The 18,440-nt window shown below is 44.0% G+C and overlaps 1 protein-coding gene across 1 annotated transcript; it reads left to right on the plus strand.

Moving 5' to 3' along the window:
* Positions 1-2,902: 2,902 nt before the first annotated feature.
* Positions 2,903-15,423, plus strand: MYL3 (myosin light chain 3). Its single transcript, XM_085050067.1, has 7 exons — positions 2,903-3,099; positions 8,096-8,123; positions 11,580-11,729; positions 12,373-12,546; positions 13,418-13,495; positions 13,780-13,814; positions 14,694-15,423. The coding sequence occupies exons 1-6, from the start codon at positions 2,977-2,979 to the stop codon at positions 13,806-13,808; spliced, it is 582 nt and encodes a 193-aa protein (XP_084906193.1). The 5' UTR covers positions 2,903-2,976; the 3' UTR covers positions 13,809-13,814; positions 14,694-15,423.
* Positions 15,424-18,440: the final 3,017 nt, after the last annotated feature.

The raw sequence follows: 18,440 nt of genomic DNA on the forward strand, positions 1-18,440 counted from the left end.
ATTTTGGGATCTAAATTTTGGAAAAATTGCTTTTTTCACCACTCAAGCTGTTGCCATCTCCCCATTCCAAAGTCAGAATTCCATAATGGGAGAAGTTGCACAACCGCTTTGGGTTGGAATGGGAACATCTTTGACGTGTCGAGCTCTCGGTTAAAGATGCCTGGAGAGCTTCCAGGGATGTTTTGGAAGGGAGAATTGGAGTTGAAGCTCTAAAATTAATTGGGCATTTTATTTTTAACAGCAATCCCAAAATATTCTGGAGGGGGAGAAGTCCAACATCTGGAAACTGATGAATATTGGCCTCAAATAATTGGATTTTAATACCCCATAACAGTATCCCATGAAAATTGATAATTTGTCCCAGCTTTTCATATTCCTCAGGAAAAGGTGATTCCCATTCCCTCTCCGATCTCCTTTACCTGGAAAAACCCTGGAAAAGGAGGAAAACTGGGAGATAATCTCCTCCAGATCCCTTTTCCATGAAATGTGGCTCCAGATGATATTTGGAGCTCCTTTCCAACCTGGGCTGTTCCCTGATTCCAGCAGACATTCCAGCATTCCACCCCATATGACAGCCAGACTTATCAAGGGTCATGAGGCACTGTGGCAGCATTCCCAAATTTCAGGGATCCAGATTTTGGCTGGAATGCTCTGTTTTCGCTTCAATCCTCATTTTCTTCAATCCAGTTGTCGGGTTTGGTTTTTTGGGTTTATTTTTGGCTTTGGTAGGAAATGTCTCGCTGAGTCCTGGAGAAACTTATCCTGCCCTGAGGATCAAGGGAATTTTAAACAATTCCCAGTTATCCCAACACCTCCTGTGGGACTTTGGAATAATTTCTTGGTGCAGAAAATTTTTAAAGGATTCTCCACCCCCTGCCCAAAATCCATTCATAGGAAAAGGGATTTTTGGGCTGTTTTTAAATTTTTTTTTTTTGGAGCTGCTGAGACTCCAAGGATTCTCCTGGAAGAGATAAATGAGGGATTTAGGAAAAGATGTGGCTGTTTGCAGAAGGATTTGCAGGGCATTGGAATATCCTGAATCCATGGAATTGATCCCAAGTGGTTCAGTGCCTGCAGGGATTACAAATCATCCTCTGCTTCCCTGGGATTTTTAGCCAGAATTCTCCAATCCAAGCAGAAACAACTCTCCATAAAATGTCAGGATGCTGGAATTGTGTTGATGTTGACAGAAATGCAAAGGATCTTTCCTGAATATTCTTTATCATAAATATAAAAATTTATATGGATATAATCTTGGAATTTTGCCTGAAAATCTGACTGAGGTGACTTCCACCCCCTTTTTCCAGACCATCTTTCTGAGCTGCTGCTGAGATCCTGCTGGAATCTTCACGATGTTTTCCAGGGCTGTTTTCCATTTGGGAATGTTTGGCTTTTTAAAACATGGAAAATAATTCCTCTGCTGCAGCTCCTCATAGATCTCAGATTAATTTCCCCTGGATTTTACTGCTCTAAATGAGCAAAATCCAGAATTCCCTGGGTCTGTGCCGGTTCTGGAGATGTGGATTGAGGAATTTGGATGGAACTTGGTGAAATCAGTCCCTGGGGTTTCTTGGGATGTGCAAAAGCTCCTGCAATTTTCCCAGGGAAACACTTCCAGGCCATGAAAACAAGGAATAAAACATACCCATGGAACTGAGGAATCCAGAGGAATTGGGGGATCCAGGCGGCAACAGAAACAGGAAAATCAAATCCTAAAGGGGTTTGGATTAGAGATGTTCAGGATAAATCCAAGAGATTTAGGATCCAAGTGATATTTATCGGCGTTCCAGCCTGGATTCCCTCACACACAGTGGTTTGGTGGTTGTTTTGTTCCAGGGAATGGTGTTTTTTTTGAAAATTAAAATAATCCGAGCGATGTGGAAATGCCTCTGTGTCAGAGGGGCCTCCTGGTATGGAAAAATGAGCTGGAAATGGAAAATATCCTGGAAAAATTACACGAATGAGGGCAGATCTGAGAATGACCTGGTATGGTAAAATGACCTGGAAATGGAAAATATCCTGGAAAAACGACATCAGCGAGGGCAGATCTGAGAATGATTCCCTGCATTTTTCTGTGGGGATTTATCCAATCCGAGTAGCTCTGGGATTCAGGGAGCCTGAAATGGACACTCTTATCTCAGTCCTTGGGACAGGAATGTGGCACTTGAGTCCCTAAAAAGGCCTGGAAAATCTCAGCCCTGAGGCTGCACCTCCAGCACTCTCCTTTCCCTATTTTCTTTCATTTCCCTGCATTTTCCTCAAATTAATCCTGATTTTTTTGGGCTTTTTCCAGGGAGAAGGGCAGTGTGTGATCCGAGGTGGGAATTCTCCCTGCCACAGCTGACATGGATGCTCGAGATCCCACAAAGCCTCGTCCTCAGCTCTAAATATAAACCTGGGCTTGTCTCTGAGCCACAAAGGCCACCCGGCCTGGAAAAGGGATGGGAATGTCACTCGGGAGCTGGGAATGTCACTGGGATGTCACTGGGAATGTGACTCGGGAACTGGGAATGTTACTCAGGAGATGGGAATGTCACTCGGGAGATGGGAATGTCACTCAGGAGCTGGGAATGTCACTGGGATGTCACTGGGATGGCCCTGGGATGGCCCTGGCGAGGATCAAACCCACGGCAGCACCTGGAGTGTAACCCAACCTCACCCTTGTCCCCTCACGTCACAAACTCTTGAGCCGACGCCAGGCTCATCCTAAACCCCCCAGAATCCCCAAATCCCTTTCCATGGAAGTGTTAATGGGGAACAATGCCGGATCCGAGGGCAGTGGGATCCAAAATAGCCGGGGCCACTCTTGTCCTTTTATAGCCGCGGCCCATTGTGAGCGTGGCGTGTGACAGGCCTGGGAGGGACAATGTGACAATTCCAGACGGGATAAAGGTCCAGCCCAGCCGGGATTTTTCCTGCAGCAGCTCCTCTTTCCTGCCTTTCCATCCCTCTCCTTCTCTCCTTCCCGAATCAGCCATGGCTCCCAAAAAGCCCGAGCCCAAGAAGGCCGAGCCGAAGAAGGAAGAACCCAAGCCGGCGCCGAAGCCGGCGGAACCCGAGCCGAAGAAAGAGGTGGAATTCAACCCGGCTTCGGTCAAAGTAGGTGCATGGATCCCCTGGTGGGGCTGGAGCTGCTGCAGGGTTGGATACTGGGAGGTGATGTCCTGGGAAATCAGCTGGGAATTGGGTTTGGGCCGAAATGTCCCAGGAGGGTTTCTTTGCAAGGTATTATTCTTTGGGAATTGTCCTTTGGGAATTGTCCTTTGGGAATTGTCCTTTGGGAAAGGGCATTGTCCTTTGGGAATTGTCCTTTGGGAATTGTCCTTTGGGAATTGTCCTTTGGGAAAGGGCATTGTCCTTTGGGAATTTCCTCTGGGAATTGTCGCTTGGAAAAAAGCATTGTTCTTTGGGAATTGTTCTTTGGGAATTTCCCTTTGGGAAAGGGCACTGTGCTTTGGGAATTTTTCCTTTGGGAATTGTCCCTTGGGAAAGGGTGTTGTCCTTTGGGAATTTTCCTTTGGGAATTGTCCTTTGGGAAAAGGCACTGTGCCTTGGGAATTTCCCTTTGGGAATTGTCCTTTGGGAAAAAGGATTGCCTTCGGCAAAAGGAGCTTTACAGGATCTCACAGGTTTCTTTTTAGTGAAAATTTGGAGAAGACAATGAGAGAATCAGGGAATTAGAGAATCCCGGGATGGTTCGGGTGGGAAAGGAACTTAAGGATTATCCCATTCCATCCCCTACCATGATAAATATTTTTGGATCCTCAGTTTGCCCCTCAGGAAAACATGGGAATTATGTGGGAAATGGAAAAAGTTCTTTGTCTCCTCATTATTGCTGAGATTCTTCTCCTTTTCCACAACTGACCAACTCCTGCAGCTCAGGATTTGGGACAAAGGAAGCACTGCAAGGGCATTTTCCAGCCTTGAATCCCAAAATCCCTCTAAATCTTTATTTACTGTGGGGGAAAAAGCAGGGATTTGTAACCATCCCCAGAAGTCAAATCCCAAGGAATTCAGTTTAGGGATGGTTTTGGGGGGAAGAAATCCAGAGTTGGTGCTGTGCTCCCAGGACAATTCCATGACCTTGGGAATGAGGACACTGTGACTTTGTGGGAATATTCCACTGGGGTTGTGGGACTGTGGGATGAAGGACATCAGGGATGAGTTATAATTAAAAAAAACAAACCCCAAATCCAAATGGGAATCACTCAAAAAAATGTTGTTTTTTAATCAACGCAATTCCAAGCTCCCTGGATTTATATTTATCTTGGAAAATATTAATTCCTGCCTTTTTAAAGCTTATTTTGCACAATTATTCAGGAAAATTCTCATTTTCCATGGAAATTCTGATTTTTCCCTCCAGCACAATTTGGAATTCTGGAGATCCTATATATCAGAAATATTATATTCCTTAAATGGTTCTTATCCCATTTTCCAAAGTGCTAAAAATATTTCTGGAATTCCCAAATGACAAATAAATCCTAATCCAACATTGCTGCAATAATATCCCTTATCTCTGCAGGGAATATTTCACTCTCAAATATTGGATCAGAGAAATTGCTTTGACTCTGAGGCATTTTTTTTTCCCCCCAACCTCATAAAAAAGGGAGATGATATTTCCTAGGGAATTTTTCCTGGGAAATCTGGTTTTTATCAGGAATGACCTTGTGGAAATTGAAATTATTTGGGAAGGGAATGGCAAATTCCCTGAATCCAGAGCCCAGAATTCCTTCCCAATATTTAGAAAAACATGCTTTCATGGCATTTTTCCAAATTTCTCCAAACTTCCCATTTCTGCATTTCAGGATAAAATCCGTTCTTATTTTCATGGAGGAGAGAATCTGTGGATAAAAAAAGGTGGAAAAGCCACAATGAAATTCCATCTTTTCATGGGAATGTTTCCTATTATTTCTATTGATTCCCATATTTTATTGATTGCATTTGGAATTTTGAAACTTTTTATTTTTAGCCACTAAAAAGACTCCAAACTGCAATATTCCCGTGGTAGGGAAAGGTGATCCTTGTTGGAATTTCCATGCCTCTCCCAGTCCTGATAATGATCCCAGGATCTGATTTTGCACCTGGAATTAGATCAGATTTTCCCTTTTTTTTTTACCACCTTTGGATCTTCCTGATCTGTTTTTGTCTCTGTTGGGATGCCAATTCCAGTGGCCAAAAACTGGGATCCATCCCTTAATTAAAGCCATAATCTCAATTTTTTTATGTCACTCACCCGCATATTCCCATTGAATTTGATCTGGAATTTTCAAAATTTCAACCATTTCCCAAATTTCCAAGAGTGGCTGTGATTGGATGTTGTTTGCAACTCACCCAAAAGAGGTTTCTGGGATTTCTTTCTTTTTTTTTTCCTGAGGAAAAGTGGACTGAATCCATGAAAAAGTGTTTTTTTGAAGGAAGTGTTGTTCTAGGATGAGCCTTTTTATTTTCAAGAATAAATTATCCTGAAAACATTTGGTAGCAGAAATTTACCTTTTTTACATTTAATTCATTCCCACCTGGAAGTGCTTTAATTCAGGAATTATTTCCCCAGGAATATATTTTTCTTCCATGAAAAATCAGGATGCTGATAAAAAACCAGGATGGAATTGGATTTCTATGGACACAGAAAGTGGGAATTACTCCTGGGATATTAATCACGGGAATATGGATAACTGGATTTAAGTAAATGATAACGAAAAGGGAGAAAATCTCTGGAAAGATTTAAATCATCAATAATGAACAGGGAGAAAATCTCTGGAAAGATTTAAATCATCGATAATGAACAGGGAGAAAATCTCTGGAAGTTCATCCCGTGGGATTGACGCCAAACTCCTAAATCCGGCTGGGCTGAGTCACCCCTGGGAGATGCTGGGCTGGGATAAAGGGAGATGAGGTGGGAATTTGGGAATTTGGGTGCCAACATTTCAGTGGCTAAAGTTGGCTGAGCTGACGTCGCTCCAGGTCTGGTGATTGGGATAAAAACCCAGGCAGAGACAGCTGGAAAGGACACGTTTTTCCATGGAAAATTATCTGTGATCATCCAATTTTCCATATTTTCCTGGGGGAAAGGCAGCCAGGGGTTGTTTTTGGGGAGCGCTGGGATCTCAAGGCCACACAGAATCTGTTGTCCTTAAAAAGTCCTGCAGGGATGGTGGAAAGGAAAAAATTCTTCCCTTTTTCTGCATGGAAAGATGGAAAAGAATCTGGGATGAGAGCAGCAAGGGATGGAATGGGATGATCCTTAAGGTCCTTTCCAGTCCCAACCATTCCAGGATTCTGTGATTTTTCATGGGGAAAAAAAAAAATCCCATTTCAGGAATAAATCCCTGCTGGGTGGGATTGTCAATCCAGTTTTTTTTGGGACAGATTTATTTTGGGATGAAGGGGCTGGAATGATGCTTTTGGAGTGAGCTTGGATGTGGGAGAGACAGGAGGATTTATGTGGGAGAAGAGCTTGGAGAGGGGAATGAAAAAGCAGGAATTACTTTGGGAATAAAAGCGACTTGCCCTATCCATTGTCAATCCAGCTCTTTTTTTCCTCTCCACTTTCCTTCGGAAGGATGGAACTGTTGGAAACTGGATCCATGTTTGGCCCAGGGCAGTGGAGGAGTTGATATCCATCCTAATTATTCTGGAAAATGATGGGAGAGGGGATGATGGGAATGTTGTGTATTAATGGGATTGAAAAGGTTTTAGAGGAATAAACCCCCTGTGATGGTGAAATCCAAATGGAACTTCAACCCTCCATCCTGATCCTGATGGTTTTCCTGGCCTCTTTCCAGCTCCTGCATTTCTGTCTCCTGAATCAGCATCCCAAGGGAACAGTAAAAAAAAGATACAACAACAACAACAAAAACCCCAAAACCCCCTAAAAACCCCAACCAAACTCCCCCCTGAAAAAAATCCCACAAAAAACCCCAAACCCCTCCCAAAACAACCAAATAATTTTTTAAAAACCCCTAAATAATAATTAAAAAACCCCTTTTTTTCCCAACACTCTTCCTGCCACAGCCGAGCGCAAATCCTGCCGCTCATCTCGGGATTCCTCGGTGTCCTATGAAAAACCAGGAATGTTTTCCTGGAAAGGCTCCATTGTCTGAACGCTCCTGACGGATGGGTGACAACAGATTTATTCCTAGGGCTGATGTCAGGCTTAGCCATGCCTGGCTTAGTCCCTGGTTTATTGGGATTGATAAAAATTCCGAGAGATGGGAAGCTGCGAATGACGTCAGCAGGGCCAAGGGGGGAGTTGATCCCTCCTGGAGCCTCTGGAACAAAACCAGGAGGAGAATCCAGAGGTGTCAGGATCCAGCTGGTGCCATCAGGTGATGATTCCCTGATTGCTGGAGGTTGGGAAAGCTGGGATAATGCCGATGGAAAGGTTTGGAATTTGGATGTTTGATATCCTTGAGGAATGTGTGGAATTGCCTGCACATCAGGCAGGGCAAAAATGGGAATTGCTTTGTCTGCCATATGGATTTGGACCAAATCCCACTGTTGGGAGCCTTGGAGAGGTGGATGTTTGGATGGGAATGTCCTGGCTTTGAAACCTCCGTTGCCAATGGAAAAAATTCCAAGGGGAAAACTCAGTTCTTCCGGAATGCCGCGATATTTCCAACAGCCAAGAAACCCTGAGGAAAGCCATGCTAGTGCCCTTCCAAGGAGAGGGGGAATGTAGGGTCATGGAAAAGGATGGAAAAGGTTGGAAAAGGTTGGAAAAGTTTGGAAAAGGTTGGAAAAGTCATCCAAGATCTTCAAACCCAAGCATTCCCAGCACTGCCAAGGCCACCCTTGCCCATGTCCCCAAGCACCACATCCACAGGGATTTAAATCCCCCCAGGAATGGGGATTCCACCTCTGGGCAGCTGTGCCAGAGTTGGACAGGCTTTTCTGGGAAGAATTTTTCCCAATATCCAACCTGAAACTCCCTTGTGTCCAAGGCAAGGTGGAAACAACCTGGGATAACCAAAGGGGAATATTCCATGGATCTCCCAAACCCCCTGGGTCATAAAACTGAGATTAAACCAATTCCTTCTGATTGCATTAATTTTTATCTCCTTATCAATTTTCTTATCTCATTCTTTGTCTCTTCCAGGTGGAATTCACCCCTGACCAGATCGAAGGTGAGGAAGATTTTCATCCTCTGGGCTCAGTGAATCCATCCCTGGGAGGTGCTGGGAAGTTCTGGGATTAGCAGGATTGGGATATTGAAACAACTTTGGGAAGGCTGAGCTTCAATTCTGGGCTTTTCTTTCACTCTGTGTCTCCTCCAAATCCTCCAAATAGGTCAAAAGAAAAGCAGGGAATTAATTTCCAGGAGTTTCACCCCAAAATGAGTCCAAATATATGATATTTTTAGGGAAAAAATGCTCACATCCTGGCTTTCAAGAAAAGCAGGAAACTCATGTCCCATTTCCAGGAGTTTCACCTCCAAACCAGCCCAAATATAGGTTTTTCTTTAGGAAAAAAGCCACAAATATCAATCCTTTCAAAGGAAATCCACTCAGCTCTGCTACAGAGAACTTTTTCCCACCTTCCACTGGAATGTAATGTGTTCCAGCTCTCCCAAATCCAGCAAATAATGGGATTTCTTTATCCTTTCAAAGGCAAACGGCAGCTTTCCTTCCCAAACCCTTTGTCCAGCCCCAGAAATTGATACCAAACCCTCCTGCCTGAGCTCCTGGGAACACTGGGAGTGCAGCTGTCCCCTTTTCCCTCGGGAATCAGCCTGGGTTTTATGGGAGAACTGACGAATGGAATCAAACATCTGGCAGGATCTGGTTTCTAAAAGGTGGGATTGGAAAGTGGGTTAATTGGAGCAGGGAAAAATCGATCAATCAATCAATCAATCAATCAGAGAGAGGTTTAATTATCACCTCCCTTTGTCTCTCCCTGCTGACCCGAGGAGGATCCAGGTGTCTCAGGGAGCCTGGATGATTCCCAATTTTTCAGGTGATCCCAAAGCAATAGGAATTCCATCCTCCAGGTTGGATATTCCTGGTTTATCACCACTAATTCGGAATGGAGGCAAAACAGAAGCTGCATCCCAAGGGCTTTTAGAAAGCTCCAAATTCCTTCTTTTAGCTCAGGAAAAGATTTTGTTGAACAAAAGATTCCCTAAAAGGATTCATGGATACGCTGATCCCAAAAAAAGTTGCTCCATGGATGGTCTGGGGGTGAAGCTCTGCGGAAAAGCTCCATTTTCCCCCATCCCTTGTGGCAATCCCTATTTCTAACCCTGCATTTGGGGCTCCCCAGCTCCCAAAATTGCTGGGAAGGGAGGAATCGGAGCTGCTCCAGATGGGCGGAGAGGCAGTAATTAGGAATCCGAAAATATCCATCGCTGCTGCCAGAGGGAAGGCAAAGGACGCCGTGGCCGAGGTGGTTTTGGGGCTTGGATGGGAATTTCATGGAGTCAGCAAAAGCAAATGAAAAAGTTAAAATAGAAGGGGAGGGAAAAACCCTTTGGGAATTGGAGCTGTCAGGAGCAGATGGATTGGGAATCATTAGGAGGTGGGGCTCAGCGTTTGGTCCCAAAAATAAGGGAAGTGGTGGATGGATGAGGAGGTGGGAATATTTCTCCTTATTCCTCATCCAGCTCGGCGGTGAGACTCCCAGGAAAGGAGCTGGGAAAGGATCTCTGCCCCTCTTCCACCGCCGGGAAAATCCCGGGAAAATCCACGATTGCCCTCTGCTGGAATGAGGGGCTGGAAAAGGGATAGGGGATCTGGGACAGGAGGGAAAATCCAGGAGAGAGGTGTAGGGAGAGGAGAAAGAGGAGAAGGGAAAGAAGAAAACAAAGGGAACGTTAATTAGTACTAAATTAAAAAATTCCTCATTGTTTGGAAGTGTTGGATGAGTGTGCAAGATTTGGGTGAAATGATCAAAAGGAAGAGGGAGGGAGAAAGGAGAAGAGGAAAATCCAGGGAAAATCCAGGAGAGAGCTGCAGGGGGAGGAGGAAAGAGGAAAATGGAAAGAAAAAAAAGGGAATGTTAATTAGTCCTAAATGAAGAAATTCCTCATTGTTTGGAAGTGTTGGATGAATGTGTAAGATTTGGGCAAAATGATCAAAATGAAGAGGGAGGGAGAAAGGAGAAGGGGAAAATCCAGGGAAAATTCAGAAGACAGATGCAGGGCGAGGAGGAAAGAGGAGAGTTGGAAGAAGAAAAACAATGGGAATGTTAATTAGTCCCAAATGAGGAAATTCCTCATTGTTTGGAAGTGTTGGATGAGTGTGAAAGAGTTGGGTGGAGTGATGGAAATGAAGAGGGAGGGAGAAAGGAGGAGAAGAAAATCCAGGAAAAGATCCAGGGAAAATCCAGGGAAAATCCAGGAGAGATATGCCAGGAGAGGAGGAAAGAGGAAAATGAAAGAAGAAAACAAAGGAATGTAAATTAGTCCCAAATGAGGAAATTCCTCATGGTTTGGAAGTGTTGGATGAGTGTGGAAGATTTGGGAGAAATGATCAAAATGAAGAGGGAAGGAGAAAGGAGGAGAAGGAAATCTGGCAAGACTCAGAGAAGGAAGGACAGAGGGAAAGAAGCAAAGGAAAAGAAAGCAAAAAGAGGAAAATGGAATGAAGGCATGGAATTGGGAAAGATGGAGAAAATCTGCCATGCTGAATGGTTGAATGAGTCAGGATTTAGGAAAAAGAGGATAATCTCCATGAATTTGGAAAAGTGGGAGGGAAATATTGGTGGAAAAGTAACAGTGGGACAAGGGACAGATCCAGGGATCTGGGAGGAATGGCTGATCCAGGGATTTAAAGCCAAAGGGATTTTTGTGATCTCTCTTGGGTGGTGCCCTGGGAAGTAATAGATAACAGGAAAGTTAAAGGATAAAGGAAAAAGTTAAAGGATAAAGGATGAAGTTGAAGGATAAGGGATGAAGTTGAAGGATAAAGGATGAAGTTAAAGGATAAAGGATGAAGTTAAAGGATAACTGTAAAGGGTAACAGCCTCTTCCTGCTGCTCCCAGGGATGCTCTGCATCCTCTGACTCTGCAATTCCAGCAGGGAAAGCACTGGAGCATTTGGGGAAGCCTGGCCTGGATCTTGCACTGACTCCATGAGAACCCTTGGATTCCTGAATATGATTTTCCAGGATCCTCACCTTCCCCCACCAATAAATTAAATGTTGGGTGACAATTCCAGTATTTTTCATGGCACATCTCATTTCCAGCTCCTGGAGCTCCCAGGGCTGCATCAGTGCTCCCCAAGCATCCAACGTTTAATCCAAGATCCAGTTTCCCATGAGCTGCAGTAGAATCCTGGGATTTCCTGAGGAGCTGGAAAGCTCCCAAGGTCATCCATTCCTCCTGTTTTCCACACTTTCCGACGCGAACTGAGACGGAAATCCCGCGGGAGAAGCTTTTGACCTCTCCGATTCCATTCCCCCGTGGAACCGGAAAACACGGGGAATGAGGAACACAAACATCGGAGATAACAAAGCTCATCCAAATTTTTCCCAAACCACAAAGCGAAAGGGTCAGGCAGAGCCAGCGAGGGAAAAGTTTAGCTCGGATTTATCTCCATCCGAGGGAGCACGGAATGAATCTCTCCTGATTTTTTTCCATCCAGAATTTAAGGAAGCGTTCTCCCTGTTCGACCGAACTCCCAAGTCGGAGATGAAGATCACCTACGCCCAGTGTGGAGATGTCCTGAGAGCTTTGGGGCAAAACCCCACCCAGGCCGAGGTCATGAAACTGCTCGGCAGACCCAAACCTGAAGGTTGGTGGCGTCCTTGGTGGGGTTTGGGAAAGGGAATTCCTGGAATTATTCCTGGAGAAGGTGAGGTCTCTGTTTGCTAATTGTGAAGCAACTCGGGATGTGGAGGAGCCTCTGGAATTTCCAGCAGAGGAGGAGGAAAAATTGGTCTGTCAGTCAATAGAATTGTCTCAAGTCGAGGGGAACTAATGAATTTCATGGGTTTTTAAATGACCAATTTTTGCCTTTTCAAGTTGCTTTCATGGAGAAAATCCCATGTTTTTCCTAAAAACACTGCTGTTTCCAGCACATCCAGAGAAACAAAGGGATAACCCGGGCGTAAGGACACAGATTGTCCTACAAAAGATGGGGGTGAAGCTCTGCAGTGATTGCACTGATATCCTTCTGTATTCCATATTTCCATGCTTTCTCTCCCTTTTTTCTGGGATTTATCACCACAGTTCTGCCCTCATGATGGATATCCCATGGTTCATCCCCAGCTCTCCCAGAATCCCCCAAACCTCCATTTCCATGCTCTTCTCCCCCTTTTCTCTGGGATTTATCTGGGATTTACCACCACAGTTCTGCCCTCATGGTGGATATCCCACTGTTCATCCCCAACTCTCCCCGAATCCCCCCAAATTCCATTTCCCGCCATGTTTTCCAGAGATGAACTCCAAGATGATCGACTTCGAGACCTTCCTGCCCATGCTGCAGCACATTGCCAAGACCAAGGACACTGGAACCTATGAGGATTTTGTGGAAGGACTCAGGGTGTTCGACAAGGAGGGGAATGGGACAGTCATGGGAGCTGAGCTGCGCCATGTCCTGGCCACGTTGGGTATGGAAAACATTCCCTTGGGAATCTCCTCTCCTCTCCTCTCCTCTCCTCTCCTCTCCTCTCCTCTCCTCTCCTCTCCTCTCCTCTCCTCTCCTCTCCTCTCCTCTCCTCTCCTCTCCTCTCCTCTCCTCTCCTCTCCTCTCCTCTCCTCTCCTCTCCTCTCCTCTCCTCTCCCTCTTTTCCCTTTGTGTTTCCTTTATCCTATAAATATCCCATTTCCATCACCTTAAATCATCCCAACATCACCAACTCCACATATTCCCTTGGTTTCTCCCTGTTTTTCTGCACTTCTGAGAGGAATTTCCATCCCTCCCTTCTTCTTTCCCTCTCTCCTTCCTCTCATGTTTTATTTCCCCAATAAATATTAAAAAATTTCTCTGCTTAACCAAAGCAAAGCCTTACAAACCAACAGGCAACAAATATTGAAATAATAAAATTAAATCTCATTACATCATTCGCTGATCCATATTGCAGATCCTAAGTTTGACCTTGGAATCTTCCAGAACCTCAGATTAAGAGGAGAACTGAGTTTTCACTGAGACTTTTTTAGTGGTTAAAACTAACACTTGGTTAAAACTAACACTAACCCTCAAGATTTGGCACTTAGACCAAATTCATTCTTAGCAAAACAAGTTGTGCCGACAATATCCTGCAGGCTTCCATATTTTTCCTCTCTTTCTGGATTTTGGATCAAGTTTGGAATTCGGATCGAGTTTGCAACTCCAAAAGGAGCTTTTCCCATGGTCAGCACCCTAAATTCCCCCCAGGAGAAAATGTCCCCCTCTTCTTCCTCACTCTCATTGGTGTTCTTTGAAGCTTCCTAAAACCCTAAATCCGGGATTTTGATCCAGGGATTTTGTTTTCTGTGCAGGGGAGAGGCTGACTGAGGAGGAAGTGGATAAATTGATGGCTGGGCAGGAAGATGCCAATGGCTGCATCAACTATGAAGGTGGGTGGGACCCCTCTGGTCCTGTTCTGAGAAGTTTGATAAGATATTCCCAAGAAAGTTTAAATCCATGGAAAATCTGGAGCAAATTTCCCACATTTTAGCCCAATCCTGAGTCTGTAATTCTGCTGATAAACCCCATTTATGGAAGGGGTTAATTCTATATTTTTATATTATTTATTCTATTCTATTTATTATTATTTATTCTATTTTAATATTATTTATTTTAATATTAATTCTATATTTTCCATGGGATAACTGATCCTTCTTTCCCTCTTTTTTCCCAGCTTTTGTGAAACACATCATGGCCAACTGAGCCCAGGTGAGTCTCCGGTTCCTTCCTCCTGCATTCCCAAGGAACAAATCCTCATTCCTTCAGGACTGACTGGAAACTCCAAAGGATAAACATTTTCCATGTGCATTTCTAAATCCTTCCTCCCAAACTCCTAGAAAAGCAAGGAAATAGAATTGAGAGGTGGGAAAAAAATGGAAGGAAAAGAGATAAGAAAGAATCAGGAATGTTTAAACCACCGGGAGGACAATTAGTGGTTGGCCTTCCATAAATCTGACTCCAAACGTCTCCTGACAATGGATTGGTTTTCCTGGAAAAAGCCGGAATTCTGTCCAACCCACCCTGTGGCATCTCCAGCCTCTTTCTCCAAACCACAGCACCCCGAGGGCGTCTCCATCCTGCCCTCACACCCTTTGTTTCCAGGATTTCCTGGGACAATCTGATCCCTGTTTTACTGGAAAAGGTTCCCGCTGGCTTTATCAGGCGTTCCTTGTTTTTCCTCCCTTGGCCAATCCGTCCATCCCGATTTCGCGGGAAAAGCCGTGGTGTGGATGGTTTGGGTTTGCTCTGTTTGTTTTCAGTCTGTTCCCTCGGCTTGGGTTTGTTTTCTAGGCCTGGCTTTGGGTTGGTTTTGGTGACTTTTGATTCTGTTCACCCCAGGAGTCACATCCGGGTTTTTTGGGAATTCTGGTCCAAGATGTAATTTAACAAAATATAAACAAGCTAAAAAACTGCTGAGTTTTTTTTGTTTTTTCCCCCTTTATTTCCTGTTTTTCGTATTCCAATCTGGGATTGGGATGATTCCCTACGTTTTGTTTGCTCACTGCCAATAAACCGAGGCTGATCCCTGCTGGAATTTTTTGTTCCTTCATCTTTCTTCTAATTCTTTAAAATAACTTTATCTTTCAGGACAAGATAAGCGCCGAGAATTCCGGATGTTGGCTTTGGATTTCTCCTGGAATTTCTCCTCATTTCTCAGCCCAGATTCCCATTCCGGAGCTCCCAAATGTGCCTAAATCCCTGAAGAGATTTGGATTAATGGGGTTTTTTCCTTTGGTTTTCCTCCTTTCTCAGTGGGAAGAGGGTGGATCTGGTGGAGATTCAACAGAAGGAAATGCAATGGGAACTGTGAATATCTGGGAATTTCTTTAGGAATATAACCAGGAATATAAAATTTTTAAGTGAGAGGGGAGAAAAAGGGAGGAATTCTTCCATGACTCACTCAATCAAAAAATGATTAATCCCTTTTTCCTTCCAAAATTCCACCTTTTCCCGGTGTTTATTGGATACAAGAGGGAAAAGAAACCAAGCCTGTTGTATAAATATTATTTATGCATAGAATATTCTTCATCCTTAGGGAAAAAAACTATAGAATTCCCAGAAATTAGCAACAAACAAAACCTTGCTGATGTTTTTTTCTCAGCTTTGGATGATGTCAAGTTAAGGATATAAAGAAAAAAAAAACCCAAATGAAACAAATATTTGCTAAAATCCATCTTTTCTCCATGAGGATTCCTTCCCAATCCGACAGTCTGAGCTAGGAAACAGGGAGAAGTTTTTCCCAAAGGAAAACTGGAAATTGTTCTAATAAACACATCTTGGTCCTGGAGCTTTTTGCAATAAAAAATGGGATTTTCCATGTCTTTGTTGCCTTGTTGTTTCTGTGGCTGTGAGACGGAAGGAGAAAAGGGAAAGAAATCCTGGGAAAAACCTCAGCAGAAGCCAAGGAAAGTTGAGAAGTGTGGAAAATCATGTGGATTAAGAAAGCTCTTTTTCTAGGGAATAATACATTAAAAATAAGGGGGAAAAGTCCTTTGGGGCTGGAAAAAGGAGATGCCAAGAGCTGGTAGAGTTTATAGGGAATGCCAGAGAACCTGGAAATGCAACAGGAGCAGGAGGAGTTGTTAAAACAGGGAAATTCCAAGTTTAAAATTCAGTGAAACTGGAATTCCAGGATCCAATTGTAGAACAAGGGACTGAGCAGGTCTGGTCTTTCCCACAGAGGATGGACAACAGAGCACACACTTTCAAATTCCATGCATAGAAAATGATCCCAAAATGTGCCAGGGAATAACCGGACAGAAAAATCAGCAGGGAGAGCAAATCAGAATAAACAAGGAAAGTTTTCCCTTCCCTTCCCTTCCCTTCCCTTCCCTTCCCTTCCCTTCCCTTCCCTTCCCTTCCCTTCCCTTCCCTTCATTCCAAACCCCCTCATATCCAGAGGATTTCCCCAGAAAACAAGATTTTGGCAGGAGAGAAGCCAAATTTCCCAAAGATCTTTCCCTAGCAGCAGCCTTTGGCTCTTTGGGAAACTCCATAGGGAATTTCCTGGGGATTTCCCACCTGCCGTGGCTCAGCTGCCAAAGCCCTGGCAGCTCCTGATTCCCGAGGATCCAGCTTTGGTTATTTGAGGATTCCTGAGTTTTTTTGAATTCCCGCCAGGATTGCACAGCACATTCCGGCAGGAATTTCCATTGCCACACCACTCCTGCGTGAGGATGGAGCCAGGAATATTGGCTGGAATTCCATTGCCCTCTCCTTGAAGCCATCCAAGCCTGGACTCCAGCAGGGGGTGAAGTTTGGGATTGTTTTTATCCAAAGGAAAGGGAATATTTTAAGATTTTTCCAGTGCAATTCACAAGGAAATAGATGAAGAAACTAATCACCAATTTAATTAAAGTTTAATTAAAAATTCTTTGCCCCCAGTTGCTACATTTGTATTTGTTCACCCCTCGGGAAGCTCTTGTTAATTAATTAATTAATTAATTAATCCAGCTACCGCTCCATGAAATGAAATATTTTTACCTTTTCAACAGTTTCTTCTGTCAGTGGATTTTTTTTCTTTTTCTTTTTTTTTTTTTTTAAGTTTTGTTGCCAGAATTCCACCTGATCTTAAGCCTCAATTTCCTCCTAAAGAATCCACATGCTTTTTCCCCAGAACTTAATTTTTTCCCAGAACTAATTTTTCTCACCTGACCCGTTCCTTTTTCCATAGTTTTTACTCTCACAATGAGATTAATCACCTTTTACCATCCCTGTTTTTCCCTCCACCGTGGAAAAAACAACTCTGAATAAACTTCCTCAGGAATCTGCGATTTGAGCACAATTCCCAGTTTTATTTAACACAGAAATCCCTGGAATTCCCTGAAGTTCCTTACACAGCTCTGTCCATCTCCTTCTTTAAAGCAAAGTGGCAAAAAGACTTTCTTTGTATTCCATAAAATCCCATCAATCCAGGAGCTGCTCTGGAATAACAGAACTCCAGGAGCTTCCCCAGAGCTGAATTGTGGAGCAGAAACCTCCAAGATTTTTTCTCCATTCTCTCCCACTTTTCTAACTCCAACCAGCCCCAATTCCCTCAATTCTGACCCACATAATCCATAAATTTCCAAAACCTTGGGAAGAAGGGAAGTGTTTGCAGCCAGGGTGGCACAGCCAAGGAAAACATCTCCTGAGGATCCCAAAAATGCTCCTGAAGTTCCCAAAATGCTTTCCCAGCCTGTCCCCAGTGCCACCAGCAGGGACAGGTTGGCTCCAGCTGGGCTGGGAATTGTTGCCAGAGGGGAAATTCCCTGGATACACAAAGGATGGATAATCTCCCTGTCTCTCCTCTCTGCTCCCACAAACCCCTCCAGGAGAAAAAGGAACAACAAATAAATGGGATAAAAAAGGAAAAGGCTGTGGGGATGTGGGCAGATGGACAAGCACAGAGTGTCCCCAAGGATGGAGAAATATTCCAGACCTGGAGGGACTTTTGCAATCCCGTTTTACCCCTGGGCTTCTTTCTAACCCAGAAATAAAAAACCCCCAAAACAAAACACCTAAAAGACAAAACAAAACAAAACCAAAATAAAAAAGCAAAACAAAAAAACCCAAACAAGATCAAACCAAACCAAAAACCAAAACCAAAAAGCCCTCTGCAGAATTCTGCTGGGATAGACACAAACAGGAATTTTTGGTTCCCTTTTTAGCTCCCACGGACAATTTCTTATTCCTGGTTTCCCAAATAAATGTCCAGGAGCGACAGTCACATCCACAGTATCCAAAAATCCCCCAAAAACCTGGAAGATTCAGCTCCTGCCTCTCCCACCTTTAGAACCTGGTGATGCTCTCTCCATCTCCAAGGATTCCAAGGATCCATTTCCATGCTGGTGGCTCCTTTCCCAACAGCAACGATCCAGAGAATTCCAGAAGGGTTTGGGTTGATCCAAAGCTCACCAAATTCCAGCCTTTCACTTTCCCAGGGTGACAGTGATGTCCTCCTCCTAGGTGATGTTGGCGACACCCTTGGAAAGTGCTGGAAATCTGAAATTTGGGCATTTGGAATTGGGAAATTTTGGGATTGGAAATCATGGCATTTGGAATGTTGCAGATTGAATGGATACTGAAGATTGAGCTCAATGTTCAAACGGCAGGTTTTGGTTAATTCCTGATTTTCGGGTTTGTCTGAGATGGACTGGTGGATATGGCACAGGATTTGCAGGAGAGCATTCCCTTTCTATTTAGGGAATTCCTCCTTTATCCCTATTTTTAGAAATACAACTCTGCCCCCGGATAGGGAACAATCAGTGGGACAAGTGTGGAAATTCCCATCACAGTCCATGGAAATCTTGAGCTCAATTCAGTCACAAAATCCAGGAGCCTCATCAGAGATCC

The sequence above is a fragment of the Lichenostomus cassidix genome, chromosome 2 (assembly GCF_008360975.1).
Source record: "Lichenostomus cassidix isolate B80296 chromosome 2, HeHo_3.0, whole genome shotgun sequence".
In the NCBI taxonomy this organism is placed as follows: Eukaryota; Metazoa; Chordata; class Aves; order Passeriformes; family Meliphagidae; genus Lichenostomus; species Lichenostomus cassidix.

Coding starts and splice junctions, on each gene's coding strand:
- MYL3 (XM_085050067.1), top strand. CDS start 2,977: ATGGCTCCCAAAAAGCCCGAGCCCAAGAAGGCCGAGCCGAAGAAGGAA. Junction 3,100..8,095: donor TCAACCCGGCTTCGGTCAAA/GTAGGTGCATGG, acceptor TGTCTCTTCCAG/GTGGAATTCACCCCTGACCA. Junction 8,124..11,579: donor CACCCCTGACCAGATCGAAG/GTGAGGAAGATT, acceptor TTTTCCATCCAG/AATTTAAGGAAGCGTTCTCC.